This window comes from Bombina bombina, chromosome 12, assembly GCF_027579735.1.
Source record: "Bombina bombina isolate aBomBom1 chromosome 12, aBomBom1.pri, whole genome shotgun sequence".
NCBI classification, from domain to species: Eukaryota; Metazoa; Chordata; class Amphibia; order Anura; family Bombinatoridae; genus Bombina; species Bombina bombina.
Genome location: NC_069510.1, coordinates 40,477,124 through 40,497,603, shown reverse-complemented (window position 1 = coordinate 40,497,603; position 20,480 = coordinate 40,477,124). Strand labels below are relative to the sequence as shown.

Here is a 20,480-nt window from a genome sequence, read left to right as displayed (position 1 = left end):
GCCTGAGTTTAGTGATAGGAAGTGGCAAAGTGAGGTGTTAGTTAAGATTCTTCAATCAAGAGTTTATTATTTTTAAAGTGGAAATAAGGTAGTTTTTGTGTTTTTATTTTATTAAAATCAGTGGGGGTTTTTTGGTTACTGATGCTTTGAGGGTTCTATAATGTCCCAGCAACTAAAGGCATTCCTTAAAGAAACACTTTTCCAGATTTGGGCCACATTGGATCATGGTACTTGGAATTTCAGGGAGATTGCATTCCATTTGCTGGCATCAGGGAGCCGCTAAGCTATTACAATCAGGGAGACTCACTGAACTTCAGGGAGAGTTGGGAGTCTGGGTTTCCTGTCTCTTTAATTTGTTTATTGCGATGGATATGTTTTATGCCAAAGAACTTTGCAATTTCATCATATAATAAAAATACAGAAAGCAAATACATTACTTTATAACTTTTGCTCTTTTCTTGTCTACATATATCCCACTTTCACGTTTCAATAGTTACTAGTAGTCACGTAGTCCTATATTCTTCAACCGTCTTTGGTTTTCCTGGCCCAGCCCATTTAGGGTTTCACCACTCCCCTTTATGGAGATTCTTATCACTTTCTCTTGACTCCGCCCAGTGGTAATATCTGATTGGTTGTCAGTCTGACGCCCTCTGGTTGTCATGGTTCCGCCTGTTGCTGACACGTCACCCGGAAGTGCGCGTCCTGTCGCCGTGGCTCACTTCACCCGGAAGTGTGGGGTGTCCCGCTGAGATGGCGGTGGCTACTGGAGTGAACGGGGAGATGGAAGGAGTGCGGGATATGAAGCAGCCGGAACCGAGAGATACTGGAGGACAGTCGAGTAGAAGCAGCGGGGATAGTAAGTTAAAGGCTAGGAGAGGGAGAGCAGGGACTTTTTTTAGTGATGGAGCACAGAGACAGTGAATGACAGATCCAGGGAATGTGCACAGGAGCAGTGAATGGAAGACAGGGGTAGAAAGTGCATCAATCAGATACAAATCAATTAAGGGAGTACGGTAACAGTGAATTACAAACCTAGGTATGTAGTGTAGACTGAGGTAAAAAGTGAATGCAGTGCGTTACAGACCCATTACAGGAACACAAGGACAGTGAGTGACAAACCCAGGGAGTAAGCTAAGGGAAGGTGAATGGCAGTCGTGAGTGCATGACAATCAGTTACAAATCCACACTATGGGAATAAAGGGATAGTGAATGACAAACTTATGTATGGAGGGAAGTACAATGAATAAGAGACCTAAGGAAGGAGTGCAGAGATGGTGATTAATAAATCTTGTTGGGAGCACTGGACCAGTGAGTAAGGAATCAACAGAAGTTAGCCAAGAGAGACATTCTGAGGGAGTGCACGGTCTGTGGGTGAAAAAGTTTAGAATGAAGCATAGGAATGGTGAATGAGAGACTCAATTTGAGCACATAGGCTGTGAGTGAGAGAACCAGTAAGAGCAGTGAACAGTGAGCAAGAGATTAATTGAGGGTATCCAGTGACCGTGAGTAAAAGACAAGAAACAAGAAGGGGGCACAGGAACTGTGAACTAAATAGTAAATTGGACATTGAGGATGAAGCACAGATAATAAGAGTCTGAAACCCAGGAAAGTATAATGAGTGAGCGATCAAATAAAAATATGGTAGCGATAAGAGTATGGGGATAATGAGTGAGACATAAAGGGACAGTGACTGAGAGGGGTCTAAGTTATTGAACACTTGCTGAGTTTGAGTAAGCAGTAAGTGAGTGGAGAAACAGTGGGCAAGTAACGCAGACATTGTGAGAATAATAGACTTGGGAGAAAGATAAGGGTATTGTGAATGAGTGACTTGCGTAGAACCACATAGACTGGGTAAAAAAAACCTGAGTAATGCTGGGGTTGCAGTTGAAGTACACAAGGGGAAGTGGCAGATCTAATTGGTGTGAGTTAGAGCCTTAGGGAGAAATGAGGAAAGTGCTAGAGACCTGGAGAGGACGAGTGGTTTTGGTATTGAAAGACCTGGATTAGAGCACTTGGTTTGCAAATGAGTGACCCATAAAAGTTTGTTGTTCCAGCAAATGAGAGACATAGGGAGTAATAGGGTAGGGCATGAATGAGACATCCAAGATGATTCTGAGTAGCATAATTAAGAGACCTTGAGAAGAACAGGAAACATTAAGGGGTTCTCTAGTGACAATACTTAGAGGGTTGAGTGGTTTCATAAGCAAGATTGAAATCCAGGGAGGGATCCAAGGGACAATATGTGAGACACCTGTGAGGTTTACGGAATGTGGAGGGCCGGCAAGAGGGACAGAAGTATGAATTGACTGTCTTTGTCATCTTTGATTGTATACAGATACCTGCAGTTATGGGAAGGAGGGGGGATGTGAGGGATACCACTGTGTTGATGCCAGAGAGACCTAGCCAGGGTTTCAGAGATACAGTTGTGAGCGATCATGAATGCGTTTTACATGTTGAAGTGCTCTTGGTATTGGAGGTTGTTACATACTAAAGAATGCTTGGCATAAGGTTGTGGTTATATACTTATTAATTAGGTGACATGTAATTCTATAATAGAAACTACTTGTATTGGCTGCTATCTTCTGAGTACTACATTATTGCTGGTAGTCATTTATTCTATACCAAAGAATGTAATGAGTTATGCTAATGTACTGCCTGAGGCTTGGTATGAGTGAGGTGTGGTGGTTTTGTAAGTTTTATACACAGTGATCCTGTAGATCTCTGTTCCTGAGAGCCCTTGTTGTGGATTGGCTGGTTTATAAAGACAAAAATTGATGTAGGTGGAGGCTATATAATGAACATGTAATGGTGTCATATACCAGGAAATGCTTGATGTTGATTGACTATTTGAAATTGAACAATATTTGTCAGGGTTCTCCGCAGAATATTTTGCCAGCTAAGTGGCATTATGAGGTAGCGGGGTGGGGCAGAGTACTAATTTACAATATTATATTTTCTGTTATTAATGTACTTAAAGGGACATGATACCCAAGTGTTTACGCAATTGAAAATGATGCAGCATAGCTGTAAAAAGCTGACTAGAAAATATTACCTGAACATCGCTATGTAAAAAAGAAAGATATTTTACCTCAAAATGTCCTCAGTAGTTACATCCCATTGTAAAGGGACTTTAAGCAGCCAATCCGGAGGTTGTCCCGGGACTTGCAAGGGGGCATGCATTTAGTATGTGAAGATAGTCATGTTATTTCCCTCTTCATTTATCCCCTTCGCTACCAGGACTTTCAGAGAAGAACTTGCCGAAAATACCGGAGAATATTTAGCATTTTTTCTATCACTCCATTTAAACATAAAATAGCGCCTTTTTTTTTTTTTTTAAATGTATCTGTCAAAACTATATGTATTTAAGTAGACAACAAAAGTTATTGATCTAGGTCCATTTTGGTATATTTCATGCTTCCATTTCACCGCCAAATGCAATCATATAAAAAAGTTAAATCGTCAACCTTTTGACAAACTTTGGGTTTCTCACTGAAATTATTTACATACCACTTATGCAACCATGGCACAAATGATTGTAAAAGCTTCTCTGGGATACCCTTTGTTCAGAAATAGTAGACATGCATGTCTTTGCCATTGCTTTTTGGTAATTGGAAGGCCGCTTATTGCAGCTGTGCACCACACTTTTATTATTCCTGTCAGTGAATGAAATATATATTTTCTTTTTTTTTCTTCTTGTGATCATTATCCAGGGCCCCCACCTCACCCTTTGATTCTGTAGTGTAGCTCTCCATCCCTCCCTTCCTCTCCCTCTATTTTTGTTTGCAGTGAAGGGCTATTTCCCTCTCCTTCCGCTGCTGGACTGCCCACCCGCCTCCTGGTTTCCCTCCCACACCTCTCGTCGGCAGATGATCATTACAGATGGTGACACATAAAATGACATATTCTAATGAATTAGAGCAGGGTTCTTCAAACCACGGGTTGGGACCCATTACTGGGTCACAACACAAAGTTTACTAGGTCTTGACTTGTGTGTGTTGTGTGAGAATGTGTTGTATGAGACTTGTGGTGTGTGTTTATATGAGATTGTTTGTGGGGTGTGTGTTTTGTCAGTGTGTGTGTGTGTTATTACCTTTTTAATAACACTTTCAAGTTTTGACTACAATTTGGAATTAAAGTACACCCATATTTTAGTCACTTTTCCAAAAATTGCATTTATCTTGTATATTACTTTAGAAATGTTCTAAACAAGCCTAAAAATAGGGTCGCAAAGGTAATTGGTATCATGGCACTGGGTCTTGGGGGGAATTAAAGTTTGAAAACCCCTAGATTACAGCATGTAATTTTTCAACTATAATAGCCCTTTAATGTTATTGAGTAGAACATGTTCCAGATGTCTGTAGAATGTTGTTGGACCTCGGTTTGATGTGGAAGTTTAATACCAGTGAGTAAATGTGACATAATTGGATATTTTGTGAGCTATGTTTACTCTCAATAATTATTTTCGACTTTGAAAAACTCCTGTCTCATTGTCATAATAAAGCAAAATATCAACATTTATTAATAGTCTGTGGGTACTTTTTATATTTTCGTCGTTCCTATCCGTAAATATTTAGAAGCCATAAGTAAAATTTTAGATTACCAGTCTCCTGTTAATTTGTAACTTTCAGTAATTAAATTCAGCATTAGCAGACCTCTGTCAAATCACGTCATGCACTTTGTCCTTTAGGAGTGAATCGCCGTCTTAAGTACCTGAGCCTAGCAGTGTTGGTTGTGCAGAACGCCTCTCTGATCCTCAGCATTCGCTATGCGCGCACCCTACCTGGAGAGCGATTCTTCTCCACAACAGCCGTGGTTATGGCCGAGATCCTGAAGGGCGTCACCTGTATTCTGCTGATGCTGCTCCAAAAGAGAGGTATATATTGTATTACATGTGCTCCGACTGTGTGTTTGTTATGAGTAGACAGCTTACATTGCACCTGTATTACCACCATGCACATCAAGCATTTATTTCTGATCTCTCTAGGTAATGTGAAGGAGCTTTCTCTCTTCCTGTATGACTCAATCATTGTGCAATATATGGACACGTTGAAGCTGGCTGTCCCCTCCCTCATATATACTCTGCAAAATAATCTTCAGTACGTGGCTATATCCAACCTTCCTGCAGCAACATTCCAGGTTAGACCTACCTCTTGCTCATCCCTGTCTATTTACCATCACTAATTTCTCATTCACTCCTGCGTCTCTGCAGTCTTTATTACCTATTAAAGGGACTTTAAGACCAAAATGTTTCCTTCATAATTCAGACAGAACATATAATTTTAAACAACTTTCCAATTTACTTCTATTATCAAATTTGCTTCATTCTCTTACTATGCTTTGTTGAAGGAGCACAATGCTCTACTGGTAGATAGTTGAACTCATTGGGTTAGCCAATGAGAAGAGGTATATGTGCAGCCACCAATCAGCAGCTGGCTACCAGTAGTGCATTGCTCCTGAGCAAAGGAAAGTAGATAATAGAAGTAATTTGGAAATGTATTTAAAACCGCATGCTCTATATGAATCATTAAAGTTTAATTTTTACTTTATTGTCCCTTTAATGTTGCCCAATCCTATATGTCTATTTGCTCATACTTCCCTTCCACATAGCACCTTGTCTCTCTTATTTCTGTTTCCCCTGTCATACTGCTACCCCTTAATACTTTTTATAGCCTCACCCCCGCCCCTACTTCTCATCTATTCATGTAATCAGTCCATACCTTCATGCAGGGCTTGACAAGCCAAGGAGCCATTGGCTCCTAGAATTTTACCCAGTGGCTCCTAACTTTTTGCTTTATTCTCCATATATCTATATACAAATACCTCTGTCTTGCTCATAAATATTCCTTCTGGCTCCTTAATTTTGTTGTCTTCTGTTACTTCAATGTGACGTCTATTTAATATCTTACAGCACATAACTTCCTCTCTTTTTTTACAGGTGACCTACCAGCTGAAAATCTTGACTACGGCTCTCTTCTCTGTGTTGCTTCTGAGGAAGAGCTTGTCCCGGCTACAGTGGGGTTCCTTGGTGATCTTGTTTGCTGGTGTGGCAATTGTCCAGGCAGAACAGTCTGGAGGGAAGGAAAGCGTTGCTGCAAGCGGGCAGAGTTATATTGTGGGCTTGGTGGCGGTGGCAGTGTCCTGTCTTTCCTCTGGCTTTGCGGGCGTGTACTTTGAGCGTATTCTAAAGGGCAGCTCTGCCTCAGTGTGGTTGCGCAATGTTCAGCTGGGTATATTTGGCACAGCCTTGGGACTTTTAGCTATGTGGCAACAGGATGGCGCTGCAGTGGCCGAGCACGGCTTCTTCTTTGGATATACCCCACTAGTATGGTGTGTTATCTTCAACCAGGCTTTTGGTGGGCTCCTAGTGGCTGTCGTGGTGAAATACGCAGATAACATCTTAAAAGGCTTTGCTACGTCATTATCCATCTTGGTGTCCACAGCAGTTTCTGTGCATCTCTTTGGTTTTCATGTGGACCTACCCTTTGCTCTTGGAGCGGGATTAGTGATTGGAGCAGTGTATTTGTACAGTCTCCCTCGGACACCAGAACCTTTGCCCTCTTCATCGGTTCCACTTTCCTCGCACAAGGAGACCTTCTTGCCAAAGTCAGTGCTTATCAAGTGACCATGGAAACACTTATCCTCTCTTTCCCACTATCCATACTATTAATTAGGGGGGAGGGTTTCAGGTCTCCGACATCTGATTTAAATGGCGGGATCTGGGATTTTATTGGCGTTTGTGTGATCCTTATATGATGTGGTTGGTTTTAACCGGTACCCTGTTTATTCTTCCTCCCCTCTTGCTATTTAACAGGCTGCTGGAAAAGACAAAACTGCTTCAGCCAATGACCAATGAAGGGGTGTATGTGTGACAGGAAATGCTTGTGCATTGTAGGTTGTGTGTATGAGAAGCTCATTGCAAGTTTAAATGAGAGCATGTGTACAATGTAAGTACAGAAGAAAGAATTAGGTTTGTTCTGTTTGATGTCTGAGAGCCTGTGTGTGCACAGTTAAAGGGACATGAAACCCAACATTTTTCTTTCATGGTTTAGGTAGAACATACAATTTTTAACAATTTTCCAATTTACTTCTATTATCAAATTTGCTTCATTCTCTAGGTATCATTTGCTGAAGGAGCAACAACTAGTTTCTAATTGAACACATGGGTGAGCCAATGAGAATTGGTGTGTATATGTATATATATATATATATATATATATATATCCACCAATCAGCAGCTTGAACATAGGTTCGTTGCTGCTCCTGAGCTTACCTAGATAAAACTTTCATCAAAGGATAACAAAAGAAGGAAGCAAATTAACTAATTGAAGTAAATTGGAAAGTTGTTTAAAATGGTATGTTCTACCCAAATCATGAAAGAACATTTCTGGATTTCATGTTCTTTTTAATGTTCCATTGCACATTTGCTGGTAGTAGTGGCTATATGGAGGTCTTTTGTAATATATCAGAGGTTATATATAATTTGTACATATTATGCAGTGCAGAACGACATTGTTCATATTTTTTTATGGAGTTAGTGTGTATGAAATAAATTTGGTTAACTCGGATTTAAAAAATAAATAAATACTGCCCTATGTATGAATAGATGCTTTCATACACTGTGCATTTAGTTTGCATGCACAAATAATCCTTTGTATGACAACATACATTTGCAAACTGTATTGGACACAAACAATGTTATTTAAGAGAATTTTGACTTCATGCTGCTTTTTATAATTCTACGGTTCTCACTCGGCAGAGTTAGGCTGTATTGTATTAACCCTTCATACACGTCTCTTATGAATATATTGTGTTCTATGCACTTTGGTATAGATAGTATACATATTAAAATCAATCAAGAGTATAAAAAAAATACTACGGTGTATTAAAGTCAAATACAAAACGTACATGTTCTGATTTGTTAGAGCATGTCATTTCTGCATTACTGATCCTAGCTAACTAACCCTAAAAAGGGGCTTAAACACATAGGTAAAGTTCCGCTTGGGTTACAGATCCCCGGATTGGCTCACCTGACCATATTTTGTTTAAGAGCTGCATCTTTATGGGTTAAACACATACTTATGTAGGGGGAAAATTACATGCTTTTAAGATTTAAAGCACGTAAGTTTTGTATTAGAATGTCTCTTTAAAAAAAGAATTGATTTGTAACTCTGTTTAGAACTACTTTGAGTTGCAGTTATTTTCATATAATTGCGTGTCTATGCAATAAATACTGTACTATTTATACATTCATCCCAAAAATTGCATACATATGCATTATATTCGCACAGCAGTATATGAATATATAAGTGTTATGCACAGATACATATAAATAGTTTTACATTATGCCTCTGGATTGTATGTATCTGTGAGCATCTTGCACCACCTGGCTTAAATTTAAGCCAATATTGAATAAATATACTATTTTGCTTTTGTACTAAGCTGAGTGAGTTGTGAATGAAACCCTGGTATGATAGGGCTCTGTATGGATTTATACAAACCATGAATTTCCTTTTCATAGTATTGCAAAGTGTACTGAGTTTTGAATGAATTGGTGTGAGATTTTGTTCAATTAGCTCACAGTTAATGCTTTTGTATAAATGCACTATATATATATTTGCGTTTGTGTATATACATGCAGGGGTGGAGGGTACCCCAAACGTCTTGAAGTTTAGGCTGTTTAACGCGTACCTTCTGCCATCTTTGCTTTGCTTTTTTCTTTAAACTGCTGTATGTGTAATATATGTCCCATGCTGGCACCCACCATTAAAGAGACAGAAAACCTAATTTATTTCACTGATAGAAGAATGCAAGAATGTTAGAATGCTTTAGTATTCCCAGATAATGTGACCGGTTTAGTAGTGGGCTTGGGAATGTCACTTTTCTAAATTAAAATTGGGTAATGTACTATTTATTTATTTTTGCAAGGAAGATAAAAATATATGTGTGTGTGTGTATATATAATGATTTACATTCAAATTTGGGGGGTTATTTTTGGGTGTTGGTCAGGGTAGGGTTAAATCAAGCGAGGGTGGCATTATAGTGCTACTGATGGTTTCACCAGAATCCTCCTGTTCCTCATGGATCATCTATCTCTTTTTTTTTTTTTGCATGTTAAAATTTCTTATACTAAGAAAATATTGTTTTAAATGTAAATAAAATAATTTGTATTTATATTCTCATTTTTCCTGTGTTTTCTGCAATCCTATAACTGATGGCCATTAACCTACTTACACTATTAATTGACCTTACAAACCTCCACGACCCCCATTGTGTTTTTTAAAAAAGGGCTGTTCCTTCGTTGTGTTGCCTTCTTTTTTTGGGTGTGCTTGACCTTGGGGAACCTCTTGTCTTTATGTGTGACTGTTCCTTTGCATGTTAATATGTGCCCTTTATGATATGATTAAATAGTATGTGTGGGTGTGTCACTTTAATTTTCCTCCCTTCCCCTGTGTGTGATTTTAGGTGAATCCTACCCTAAAGGGACCGTGTACTGTAAAATGTTCTATTCTTTAATTTGTTCCCAGTTATTCATTTTACATTCTAGAGCATATTACATTGTTTTCAAAAAGATCCTTTACCTTCATTTTTGCATTTGAAATAGCTGCTTTTCCTGTGGTATCCCCACATATACTGAAAATGTCAATACTAAAGTATTGGCTATAGAAAAGCTATGTAAACATAGCCAGCAGAATGTGTCAAACAAATACAGGGGGAATTGTGGGCCCTATTCTTGTGGGAACTTACAATCTAGAAGGGTGACTGGGTGAGAAACAGGAGGTGAGGACTGCAAGGGTAAGAATGATGTTAATATAGAGTTAGATGAGGGCAATTATTAGGTAAGTGGAATTTAATTTTTACTGAGTTGGGTGATGGGCTTCCTTGAACAAAAATATCTTTAGGGAGCGTTTAAATGAAGGCAGATTAGGAGAAAGTCTGACAGCATGAGGAAGTGTGTTCCAGTGGGTTGGTGCCACACACAAAAAGTCCTGCGGAGGTGATGACAGAAGATGCAAGTATTAGGTCATTCTTGGCTCTTAGGGGGCGGCCTGGAGTATGTTTGATTAGTGGGGACAGGTAGTGGCGTTTGTGAGAGCTTTGTAGGTCAGGGTGAGAATTTTGAATTTAATTCTGCTGTGAATAGGGAGCCAGTAAAGGGACTTGCAGATACAGATTAGTAATCTAGTCACTGAGAAGTTATGCACCAGTCTCCCTGAACTTTTAATAAAGAGCAGAGCAAAAATACAAGGCTCCAACTTTGCCAAAGCAAATGTTTTATTAACGACTTCTACTATGTAAGATTGAATAGTGTTACCTCTGTGGCGATGAGAAAGCCTTAACGGAACCTTAAAGCCAAATAAAACTTTAATGATTCTGTTGCAGAGCATGTCTAGGTAGGCTTAGGAGCAACAAGGCGCTACTAGGAGCTAGCTGCTGATTAGTGGCATTACACATAAGCATTTTGTCATTGGCTATCTCAGTAGTGCATTGCTGCTCCTTCAAAAAAGGATACTAAGTGAATAAAGCAAAGACATGCCTTTGCTACGTTAGCTCAAGTTATTCAAGGCTTTAGGTTTGTTTAGTCTAGAGACTCAAGCTTTAGGATCGGTTAGTCTAGAGAGTCAGACTTTAGGATCGGTTAGTCTAGAGACTCTGGGTTTAAGATCGGTTAGACTAGAGATTTGGGGTTTAGGATCAGTTAGTCTAGAGACTCAAGCTTTAGGATTGGTTAGTCTAGAGACTCAGGGTCTAGGATTGTTAGTCTAGAAACTCAAGGTTTAGGATTGTTAGTCAAGGTTTAGGATCGGTTAGTCTAGAGACTCAAGCTTTTAGGATCGGTTAGTCTAGAGACTCTGGCTTTAGGATCGGTTAGTCTAGAGACTCTGGCTTTAGGATCGGTTAGTCTAGAGGCTAAGGGTTTATGATCGGTTAGTCTAGAGACTCAGGGTTTAGGATCGGTTAGTCTAGAGACTCAGGGTTTAGGATCGGTTAGTCTAAAGGCTAAGGGTTTATGATTGGTTAGTCTCAAGACTCAGGGTTTAGGATCGGTTAGTCTCAAGACTCAGGCTTTAGGATCGGTTAGTCTCGAGACTCTGGCTTTAGGATCGGTTAGTCTAGAGACTCTGGCTTTAGGATCAGTTAGTCTAGAGACTCTGGCTTTAGGATCGGTTAGTCTAGAGACTCTGGCTTTAGGATCGGTTAGTCTAGAGGCTAAGGATTTATGATCGGTTAGTCTAGAGACTCAGGGTTTAGGATCGGTTAGTCTAGAGACTCAGGGTTTAGGATCGGTTAGAGGCTAAGGGTTTAGGATTGGTTAGTCTCAAGACTCAGGGTTTAGGATCGGTTAGTCTCAAGACTCAGGCTTTAGGATCGGTTAGTCTCGAGACTCGGGCTTTAGGATCGGTTAGTCTAGAGACTCTGGCTTTAGGATCAGTTAGTCTAGAGACTCTGGCTTTAGGATCGGTTAGTCTAGAGGCTAAGGGTTTATGATCGGTTAGTCTAGAGACTCAGGGTTTAGGATCGGTTAGTCTAGAGACTCAGGGTTTAGGATCGGTTAGTCTAAAGGCTAAGGGTTTATGATTGGTTAGTCTCAAGACTCAGGGTTTAGGATCGGTTAGTCTCAAGACTCAGGCTTTAGGATCGGTTAATCTCGAGACTCGGGCTTTAGGATCGGTTAGTCTAGAGACTCTGGCTTTAGGATCAGTTAGTCTAGAGACTCTGGCTTTAGGATCGGTTAGTCTAGAGACTCTGGCTTTAGGATCGGTTAGTCTAGAGGCTAAGGGTTTATGATCGGTTAGTCTAGAGACTCAGGGTTTAGGATCGGTTAGTCTAGAGACTCAGGGTTTAGGATCGGTTAGAGGCTAAGGGTTTAGGATTGGTTAGTCTCAAGACTCAGGGTTTAGGATCGGTTAGTCTCAAGACTCAGGCTTTAGGATCGGTTAGTCTCGAGACTCGGGCTTTAGGATCGGTTAGTCTAGAGACTCTGGCTTTAGGATCAGTTAGTCTAGAGACTCTGGCTTTAGGATCGGTTAGTCTAGAGACTCTGGCTTTAGGATCGGTTAGTCTAGAGACTCTGGCTTTAGGATCGGTTAGTCTAGAGACTTTGGCTTTAGGATCGGTTAGTCTACAGAGTCAGCTTTTAGGATCGATTAGTCTAGAGGCTAAGGGTTTATGATTGGTTAGTCTAGAGGCTAAGGGTTTAGGATCGGTTAGTCTAGAGGCTAAGGGTTTAGGATTGGTTAGTCTCAAGACTCAGGCTTTAGGATCGGTTAGTCTCGAGACTCGGGGTTTAGGATCGGTTAATCTAGAGACTCGGGGTTTAGGATCGGTTAATCTAGAGACTCGGGGTTTAGGATCGGTTAATCTAGAGACTTAGGGTTTAGGATTGGTTAGTCTAGAGACTTGGGGTTTAGGATTGCTTAGACTAGAGACTTAGGGTTTAGGATTGGTTAGGCTAGAGACTCAGGCTTTAGGATTGGTTAGTCTAGAGATTCAGACTTTAGGATTGGTTAGTCTAGAGGGCTCAGGCTTTAGGATTGGATAGTCTAGATTCTCAGGCTTTGGGATTGGTTAGTCGAGAGAAGCAGGGTTTATGATTGGTTAGTCTAGAGAAGCAGGATTTTGACTGTTTGATAATTAAGGTAAGGTTATGGTTGGTCAAGTGGGACTAGATCAACAATTCTTCAATCTTCTTATGAGGCTGTTCTTGTTACATTCAGAGGTGAAATACTCTTAGGATTGTTCTCCCTCACACAGCAAAACAGATCTATACAGTTCTTGGCTCTCACAGTTTTCCCTGCAAAACTTAGCACTATATAGTCTTAGTGCTCCAACTGTAAGTTACACTCAGGCATAGTAGGTGGTGCTAAAATACATTAAGGAGGCAGTCTGGGGTTTCCCCTGTGTATAGGTATGTGACTGTGCTACATTTTTCTGAAACAATGGTCGCAAGTTGAAGCTTTCTAGATCTTGAAATATGAAAGTGTTTATCTACGGGAAGCAGATGGTTCCATCTTTTGAAATATTCGCCATTGTGCAATTGTTTAAAGTAAAGGTCCATTTTGATGAATTAGTGCCCGTTTTTTAATAAACCTATTAAAAACAAGGGCACTTACATTAATCAAAATTGACTTTTCACTGTTTTCTTCAAAAACGTACCTTTTAATCCTGAATGCCGCACCAGTGATTCCCCCGGCCGTTGTAAGCCTCTGCAGACGTCAGAAATGACGAATCAGGCTTCCTCCAATCACAGCTTTCCCCCTGAGGGAATCTTGGCCTGATGCAACGCTGTGATTGGAGGAAGCCGGATTCGTCGTTTTGGATCCGCGAAGATGGCTTGCGACAGGCGGAGGAAGTGTTGGAGTGGCTGACAGGATTAAAAGGTAAGTTTTTGAAGAAAACAGTGAAATGTCAGTTTTGGTGAATTAAAGTGCCCTTGTTTTCAATAGGTTTATTAAAAACCAGGCACTAATTCATCAAAATGGACCTTCACTTTAAGAAACAATTAACCTGATTTTGCTTCATTCTCTTGGTATCCATAATTAAAGGAGCTAGCTGAACACATCAGTAAGCCAATAACAAGAGGCATTATCTGCACCAATCAGCTGCAAGCTCCTGAACCTACCTAGGTATGCATTTCAACAAAGAATACAAAGAGAACTAAACAAAATTGATATTAGAAGTAAATTGGAAAGTTGTTTAAAATTATATGCTCTACCTGAATCATGAAAGATAAAATTTGGGGTTTCAGCTCCCTTTAACTATTAGTGCAAACACTTCTTTCTATTTCAGCATTGTCCTCTCTTCAGCTTTATGTATAACTGATCTGATCTAAGTCACACCCAGATATTCTGGATTAAAACATTTATGTGGCAGACGCACATGAAAGGAAGTGAAATGAATCCTCAGATAAAACTGGTATTAGGGCATCAGGTGACTATTTACACCAGGAAACTAAGCCAGAGAAAGAGCTAAAAGCAAACAGCAATTGATTTTGAAAACTAGTTCAACAGAAACAGGTTTTTCATGTTATCAGAAACAATAGGCAGATTTAATGTCTTTAAATAGAATGTAGATGTAATTCAATTGTTATGTGCACATTCTATTAATTCTTAAGCATTGAATTAGTCATTAATATCCCTGCCAAAGGTCAAATCGACCTTTCTGTGAAATTCTTCTTTAACCAAATAGAACTTGCAAACATGATAATGATTTCATAAGCAGATCTTGACCTTAAAGGGATACTAAACCCAATTTGATTTCATGCAACTTGAAGCAACTTTCTAATTGCTAAAATTTTCTTCGTTCTCTTGGTATCTTTATTTGAAAAAGCAGGAATGAAATCTTATGAGCCCGACCCATTTTTGGTTAGCACCCTGCTGCCACCAATCAGCAAGCGGTACCCAGGTGCGGAACCTTAAATGGGCCGGCTCTTAAGCTTTCATTCCTGCTTTTCAAATAAAAATACCAAGAGGACAAAGAAAAATTGATGATAGGAGTAAATTAGAAAGTTGCTTAAAATTGCATGCTCTATCTGATTAATGAAAGAAGAAAATTGTGGGTTTAGTGTTCCTTTAATAATTAGGGCTCAATTTATCAAGCCCTTCTCTTTCCTTCGACTGCAGGTTTGCACAAGCAAAACTGCAGTCAGGATTTATCAAGCAGCGGACCTCTTAGGTGGAGAATTTAAATCTCCCCAGTTTTTTTGTGAGCGGCCCCCATGTGTTTGATTGCTTGTGATTGTGCTCGGGCAGGGTTGCATGTGAGCGCACAGGAACGCTTGTGTGCAATAGTAAATGCGGGTATCGGACTCCCACCTGTGGATGATAAATCGAACCCTTACAGGGAAAGTAAACACCAGAATTTTTGTTGTTTAAAAAGGTAGATAATCCCTTTAGTACTCATTCCCCAATTTTGCATAACCAACACTGTTATAATAACATACTTTTTACCTCTGTAATTACCTTGTATCTATGCCTCTGCAAACTGCCCCCTTATTTTAGTTCTTTTGACAGACTTGCATTTTTAGCCAATCAGTGCTGGCTCCTAGGAGCTTCACGTGCCTGAGCTCAATGTTATCTATATGAAACACATGAACTAGTGCCCTCTAGTGGTGAAAAACTGTTAAAAATGCTTTCAGATTAGAGGCAGTCTTCAAGGTCTAAGAAATTAGCAGATGAACCTCCTAGATTTAGCTTTCAACTAAGAATACCAAGAGAACAAAGCAAAATTGGTAATAAAAGTAAATTGGAAAGTTGTTTAAAATTACATGTTCTATTTAAATCTTGAAAGATTTTTTTTACTTTACTGTCCCTTTAAACAGTAAATAAGTTCTAGATATGATGTATTCAAAGCAAAGATAAGCCCAAGAATAGAATGTAGATTTATATTTTAAAATGTTATTAGTTGTTTAAATTTTAAAGTAATAAGTGTAAGGATTAAGTTTTTATAAAGTAATAGGCTGCCATGTTGAAACTTAGATTTACCCTTATTTATCTCTTCAGTTGAGGATAATTAGGAGCAGCTATAAAACAGTCAATAAAAAAGAATGTGAAAATAAGTTTAAAGGGACATGAAACCCAAAATTTTTATTTCATGATTCAGATAGAGAATGCAATTTTAAACAACTTTCCAATTTACTACTGTTATTTAATTTGATTCCTTCTCTTGTTATCCTTTGCTGAAAGGTTTATCGTGGCAAGTTCAGGAGCAGCAGAGAACCTAGGTTCTAGCTTTTGATTGGTGGCTGCATATATATATATATATATATATATATATATATATATATATATATATTGTGATTGGCTCACCCATGTGTTCAATTAGAAACCATTAGTGAATTGCTGCTCCTTCAACAAATTATACCAATAGAATGAAACAAATTAGATAATAGAAGTAAATTAGAAAGTTGTTTAAAATTGTATCCTCTATCTGAATCGTGAAAGAAATATTTTGGATTTCATGTTCCTTTAACTGGGTTTCCACACAGCAGTTGTTTGCACAGTCTTTTTTATTATATTTCAACATGACGTCGGCCTTTACTTATATAAAAACCCAGTGCAATACATAAAACCAATTATTTTAAGAGTTAAATTACAGGAAAGGAGGATTGCCTAACCATATTTGATTATATGGTTAATCATGGCTTAAATATTTTGATTGTGCTCATTTAATTTGAAAATTGAAGAGTGGAAATGGAAGCCAGTGTTGGAATAATAAGCAGAGGGAGTGGTATTTAAGTGTAAGTATTATAAATTGTTACATGTTGCCCAACCAATAAACCAGAGAATGTTTTGCCTCAACTAAAACTTTAAAGGGACACTAAACCCAATTTTTTTTCTTTCATGATTTAGATAGAGCAGGCAAATTTAAGCAACTTTCTAATTTACTCCTATTATTACATTTTCTTTGTTCTCTTGCTATCTTTATTTGAAAAAGAAGGCATCTAAGCTAAGGAGCCAGCCAATTTTTGTTTATTGGTGCTGTACAATCAGCAAGAACAACCCAGGTTGTGAACCAAAAATGGGCCCGCTTCTAAACTTGCATTCTTGCTTTTCAAATAAAGATAGCAAGAGAATGAAGAAAATTGCTAAAAGGAGTAAATTAGAAAGTTGCTTAAATTGCATGCTCTATCTGAATCATGAAAGAAAAAATGTGGGTTCAGTATCCCTTTAAGAGACAGTGCACTGTTTTCCTTGTAACATGTTTCCCTATGATTTGTTATAGTGGTTGCAGAATATAAAATGGGTGTGAAATTCCTATTTTAGGTCTATTTTTGTATATGAAATAGCTGGTTTCCTCTTCTAATCCACAACCCATAAAATTGGTCAGAGCTTGCAGGGAGAGCAGTCTGTTATCTTTTTACTCTATATAAACACAAATCTCTCTCTGAAAAAACAAATGACAATGAACATTTTATTATCTCTGTCACCCATGCTGGGATTGTGATTTTCCCCTAATGGGTCTTATTTACAAAGCTTTTCTGTACTTATTACTGCAGTATTGACATTTTCAACATAGGCATCCATTTCAACAAATAAATAGCAAAATAAAGGTAAAGGAGTGTTTGATACAATTTCTAATATTTGCTGTGTGCAACTTAACCCTTTTGTGACTGGGTTAAAGTGTCTACATCGTAACAACTGTTCCGATGTAGACAAATTGAAACCATGCAATCGTGCACACGTCTGGGGGGCGTTCCTACAACCCTAGGAACGCCCTCCAGACCCGATCAAATCCTTGAAGCACCGAAGGCTTCAGGACAGCCGTTGACTATGATTTTCTATTCCGTCATAATGGCTCTAAAGCCCAGTGTAATTATGACGGAATAGAACGGCATAACGGCATTAAAAGGTTAAGTTGAAGAGGTTGAAAACACCACTTTTAGATGATACATGAGAATATAGTGTGTAAAATTATGGTACATATTTCAAAAAGACCTGCTGTACTTAAAGGGACAGTCTAGAAAAAATTAAACTTTTATGATTCCGATAGGGCATGCCGTTTTAAACAACTTTCCAAGAGTGTAACTTGCTAAAAATACCCAACAGGGTTGAAGAGGGCTCACAGAGAAGATACACAATGTCCAAGTGTGCAGTGCTATTTTATTATGACATCCAGGAGAGTTGACAGGCTCTTCTAGTTGCAGACGCTCAGAAGACACAGGCACCAAGCATGTTTCTGCAAAATACATATATTGTAGGCTTCCCGGTTATGCACCTTGCAGATATTCAGTCCTTTCTATAGCACAGATGGAAGGTTCTTACAACAGATTAAAGCTGTGGATCTTCTAGTGATAGGAATCTGGTGGATGGTCAGACCTATACCAGGAAAATTATACACCAAACAGTTAGTTATAGGCACCCTGCTGATTCTCAGAGCTCAGAGTTAGACATCCAACAAATAGCCAGAAAATTCCTAGTTTCTGATGAGCAGCGAGGAACAGTTTAAACTGGTCTACTATTAAGCTATCAGATGTCAAGATCTGTCCTAGATAAAGGTTAAATACACTTAACAGAGGTACAATGTTCTACGTGACTCTCCAAATATATAGAGCCCTCACAGTTTAATGCACACTAAGTAGACCTACATATGTCGGCTGAATAGCATGTATAAAAGCTATAATAAACATTTTGTTTTCTCCTCATTTGCAGCCGTGCCCAGACAAAAGTATTCGTTTCTGTGCTCACCATATTGCTCTGCTTTATAAAACCCATCCTATGTTTATATTGCTTCGCAATGTGGTCTGTGATGTAGTGATTTGCATGTGGCTACGGCTTGTCTGATTGTCCTCAGATTGTGGTGACATTATTTTGCATGTGATGACAGTAATCTGCTACGTAAACAGTATTGTTCTGTGATGAGTTCTGCCTGTAGTGACATTGTGGTGTGCGCTGTATAACTCTGTGAATATTGGGTAATCGCTCTGCATGTGCTTTTTAAAGGGATACTAAACCCAAATTTTTTCTTTAATGATTTAAATAGCATATGTAATTTTACGCAACTTTCTAATTTACTCCTATTATCAATTTTTCTTTGTTCTCTTGCTATCTTTATTTAAAAAGCAGGAATGTAAAGCTTAGGAGTCAGCCCATTTCTTGGTTCAGAACCTGGGTTATGCTTGCTTATTGGTTAGCCAAATGTAGCCAATAATAATCAAGCGCTATCCAGGTTGCTGAACCTAAAATGGGCCAGCTTTTAAATAAAGATAGCAAGAGAACGAAGAAAATTGATAAAAGGACTAAATGAAAAAGTTGATTAAAATTGCATGCTTTATCTGAATCATTAAAGAAAAAAATTGGGTTTAGTATCCTTTTAAGTTCCATTAATTAGTGCAATCCCTGTTTTGCAGATCTATTCTTCTAATGTTTTTAAAAATACAATTTTTTTTTATTTTATTTTTTTTAACTTTCAGGTTAAATTCTAAACAGAAAGGGTCCTGAGAAATATCTGCAGAAGACCAAGCAGTCACCCAGTTATCTCTGTGAACTCTTGTTTTGTCTGACCATCCTTGAGTATTTGTATTCTACGTTTGAAGCTATGCATCCCATACTGTCTGTGTTTACCATTGCTGTGTTTTTACCCTTGTAGTGTTTAACGAGTGTGCATTTTTTCCTTCCATTTCTGCTTTGTGTGCACACTCATGGTGAGTTTGAGTCTATTTTAGTTTAATTTACAGATAAGATGGCCATGAGCTGATGTGCTGTTTGCTATATGGGCATGCATCTACTTGCGCTTATGCTGCTTAAGCACAATAGCATTGTCTGCTAAGAGGGGCTCCTTGGGGCTGACACCCCTAAATGTTCTCCAGTAGAGCTAATTATGTCATGCAATTTTTTATTTTAACATATAGTATGTGTTCCTTTAAAGTAGTCAATGACACCCCTCCCAATATTTAAAAAATATATATATCCAGGTGTAGGAGCCTGGACAATCCATGGTACAGTGTGACCTGTCTATGATGAGGTTTGGGGCAGGGCTTAAAGGGCCGTTACAGTGATAAAATAACATGTTCTAAATTGTTAGAGCAGGGATGGCCAACGTGCGGCCCTCTGCGCTAGTTTTTGTTGCTTCTGGGGAAAAAATAGGCTTAAAGATGTGTGTCATAGTTTTTGTAGCCCCTGGGAAAAAGTGAAACTAAAAGTTGTGCTTTGGGGACTTCTGCTGAGTGGTCAACTAAGAAAATGTATTATTTTGTGATTTTTTTTTTTTAAATGTGTTTATGTTGTAAATTTATATGTGGCCCTTTCGGCTTCTTAGGTATTGATTTGTGGTCCTTAAAGTGAAGGTAAACTTTGATGAATGAAAGCATGTTTTTTTTAAATTACTATTAAAAACAGGGGCCCTTTCATTCATCAAAGTTTAGAAGGCAGCCGTTTTGATTAAGAACTTACCTTTGTTTTTTTCATAGCCAGAGCAGCTTCTCCCACCCGGAGACCCTCTCTTCACACGTCATCAATGACTAATCCAGCTTCCTCCAATCATGGCTTTCCCCCCAGGGTAGTCATTGCCTGAAGCCATGCCGTGATTGGAGGAAGCTGGATTAGTCATTGATGACGTGTGAAGAGAGGATCTCCGGGTGGGGGAAGCTGCTCTGGCTGTGCAAAGAAGATAGGTAAGTTTTCAATCAAAACGGCTGCTTTCTAAACTTTGATGAATGAAAGTGCCCCTGTTTTTAATAGTATTTTTAAAAAACGGGCTTTCATTCATCAAAGTTTACCTTCACTTACCTTCTAAAAAAAATTATGTACCGGTCCAGAGCTGCAGAGAAACTGCTGGTCAAGCTGCTGCTGATTCAATTTGATGAATTTGAGCATGTGATTTTATCACTATAATGGTTCTTTAAACATTCTGGGGACTGGTATTTGGAGGTTACATAGTTCTTAGAAGAAAAGTAGGAATAAGATGCCAGTTTGGCTCTATCCTGCAGATTATGGAATGATTGGGAACTCTGGATAAGTTATGACTTGTATTGTGCATAACTA

At 38.8% G+C, this 20,480-nt stretch overlaps 1 protein-coding gene across 1 annotated transcript; it reads left to right on the top strand.

Moving 5' to 3' along the window:
- The first annotated feature begins 699 nt into the window (after positions 1-699).
- On the top strand, positions 700-19,842 carry SLC35A2 (solute carrier family 35 member A2). The gene is made up of 5 exons (XM_053695605.1): positions 700-856; positions 4,688-4,873; positions 4,985-5,136; positions 5,936-6,603; positions 18,911-19,842. Exons 1-5 carry the CDS (start codon positions 751-753, stop codon positions 18,936-18,938), a joined length of 1,140 nt encoding a protein of 379 aa, XP_053551580.1. The 5' UTR covers positions 700-750; the 3' UTR covers positions 18,939-19,842.
- The last annotated feature ends 638 nt before the right edge of the window (positions 19,843-20,480 follow it).

Excerpts from the sequence above, each read along its gene's own strand:
- SLC35A2 (XM_053695605.1), top strand. The coding sequence starts at position 751 with ATGGCGGTGGCTACTGGAGTGAACGGGGAGATGGAAGGAGTGCGGGAT. Across the intron at positions 4,874-4,984 it reads GATGCTGCTCCAAAAGAGAG|GTAATGTGAAGGAGCTTTCT; the intron begins GTATATATTGTA and ends TGATCTCTCTAG. Across the intron at positions 6,604-18,910 it reads AAGGAGACCTTCTTGCCAAA|GTTAAATTCTAAACAGAAAG; the intron begins GTCAGTGCTTAT and ends TTTAACTTTCAG.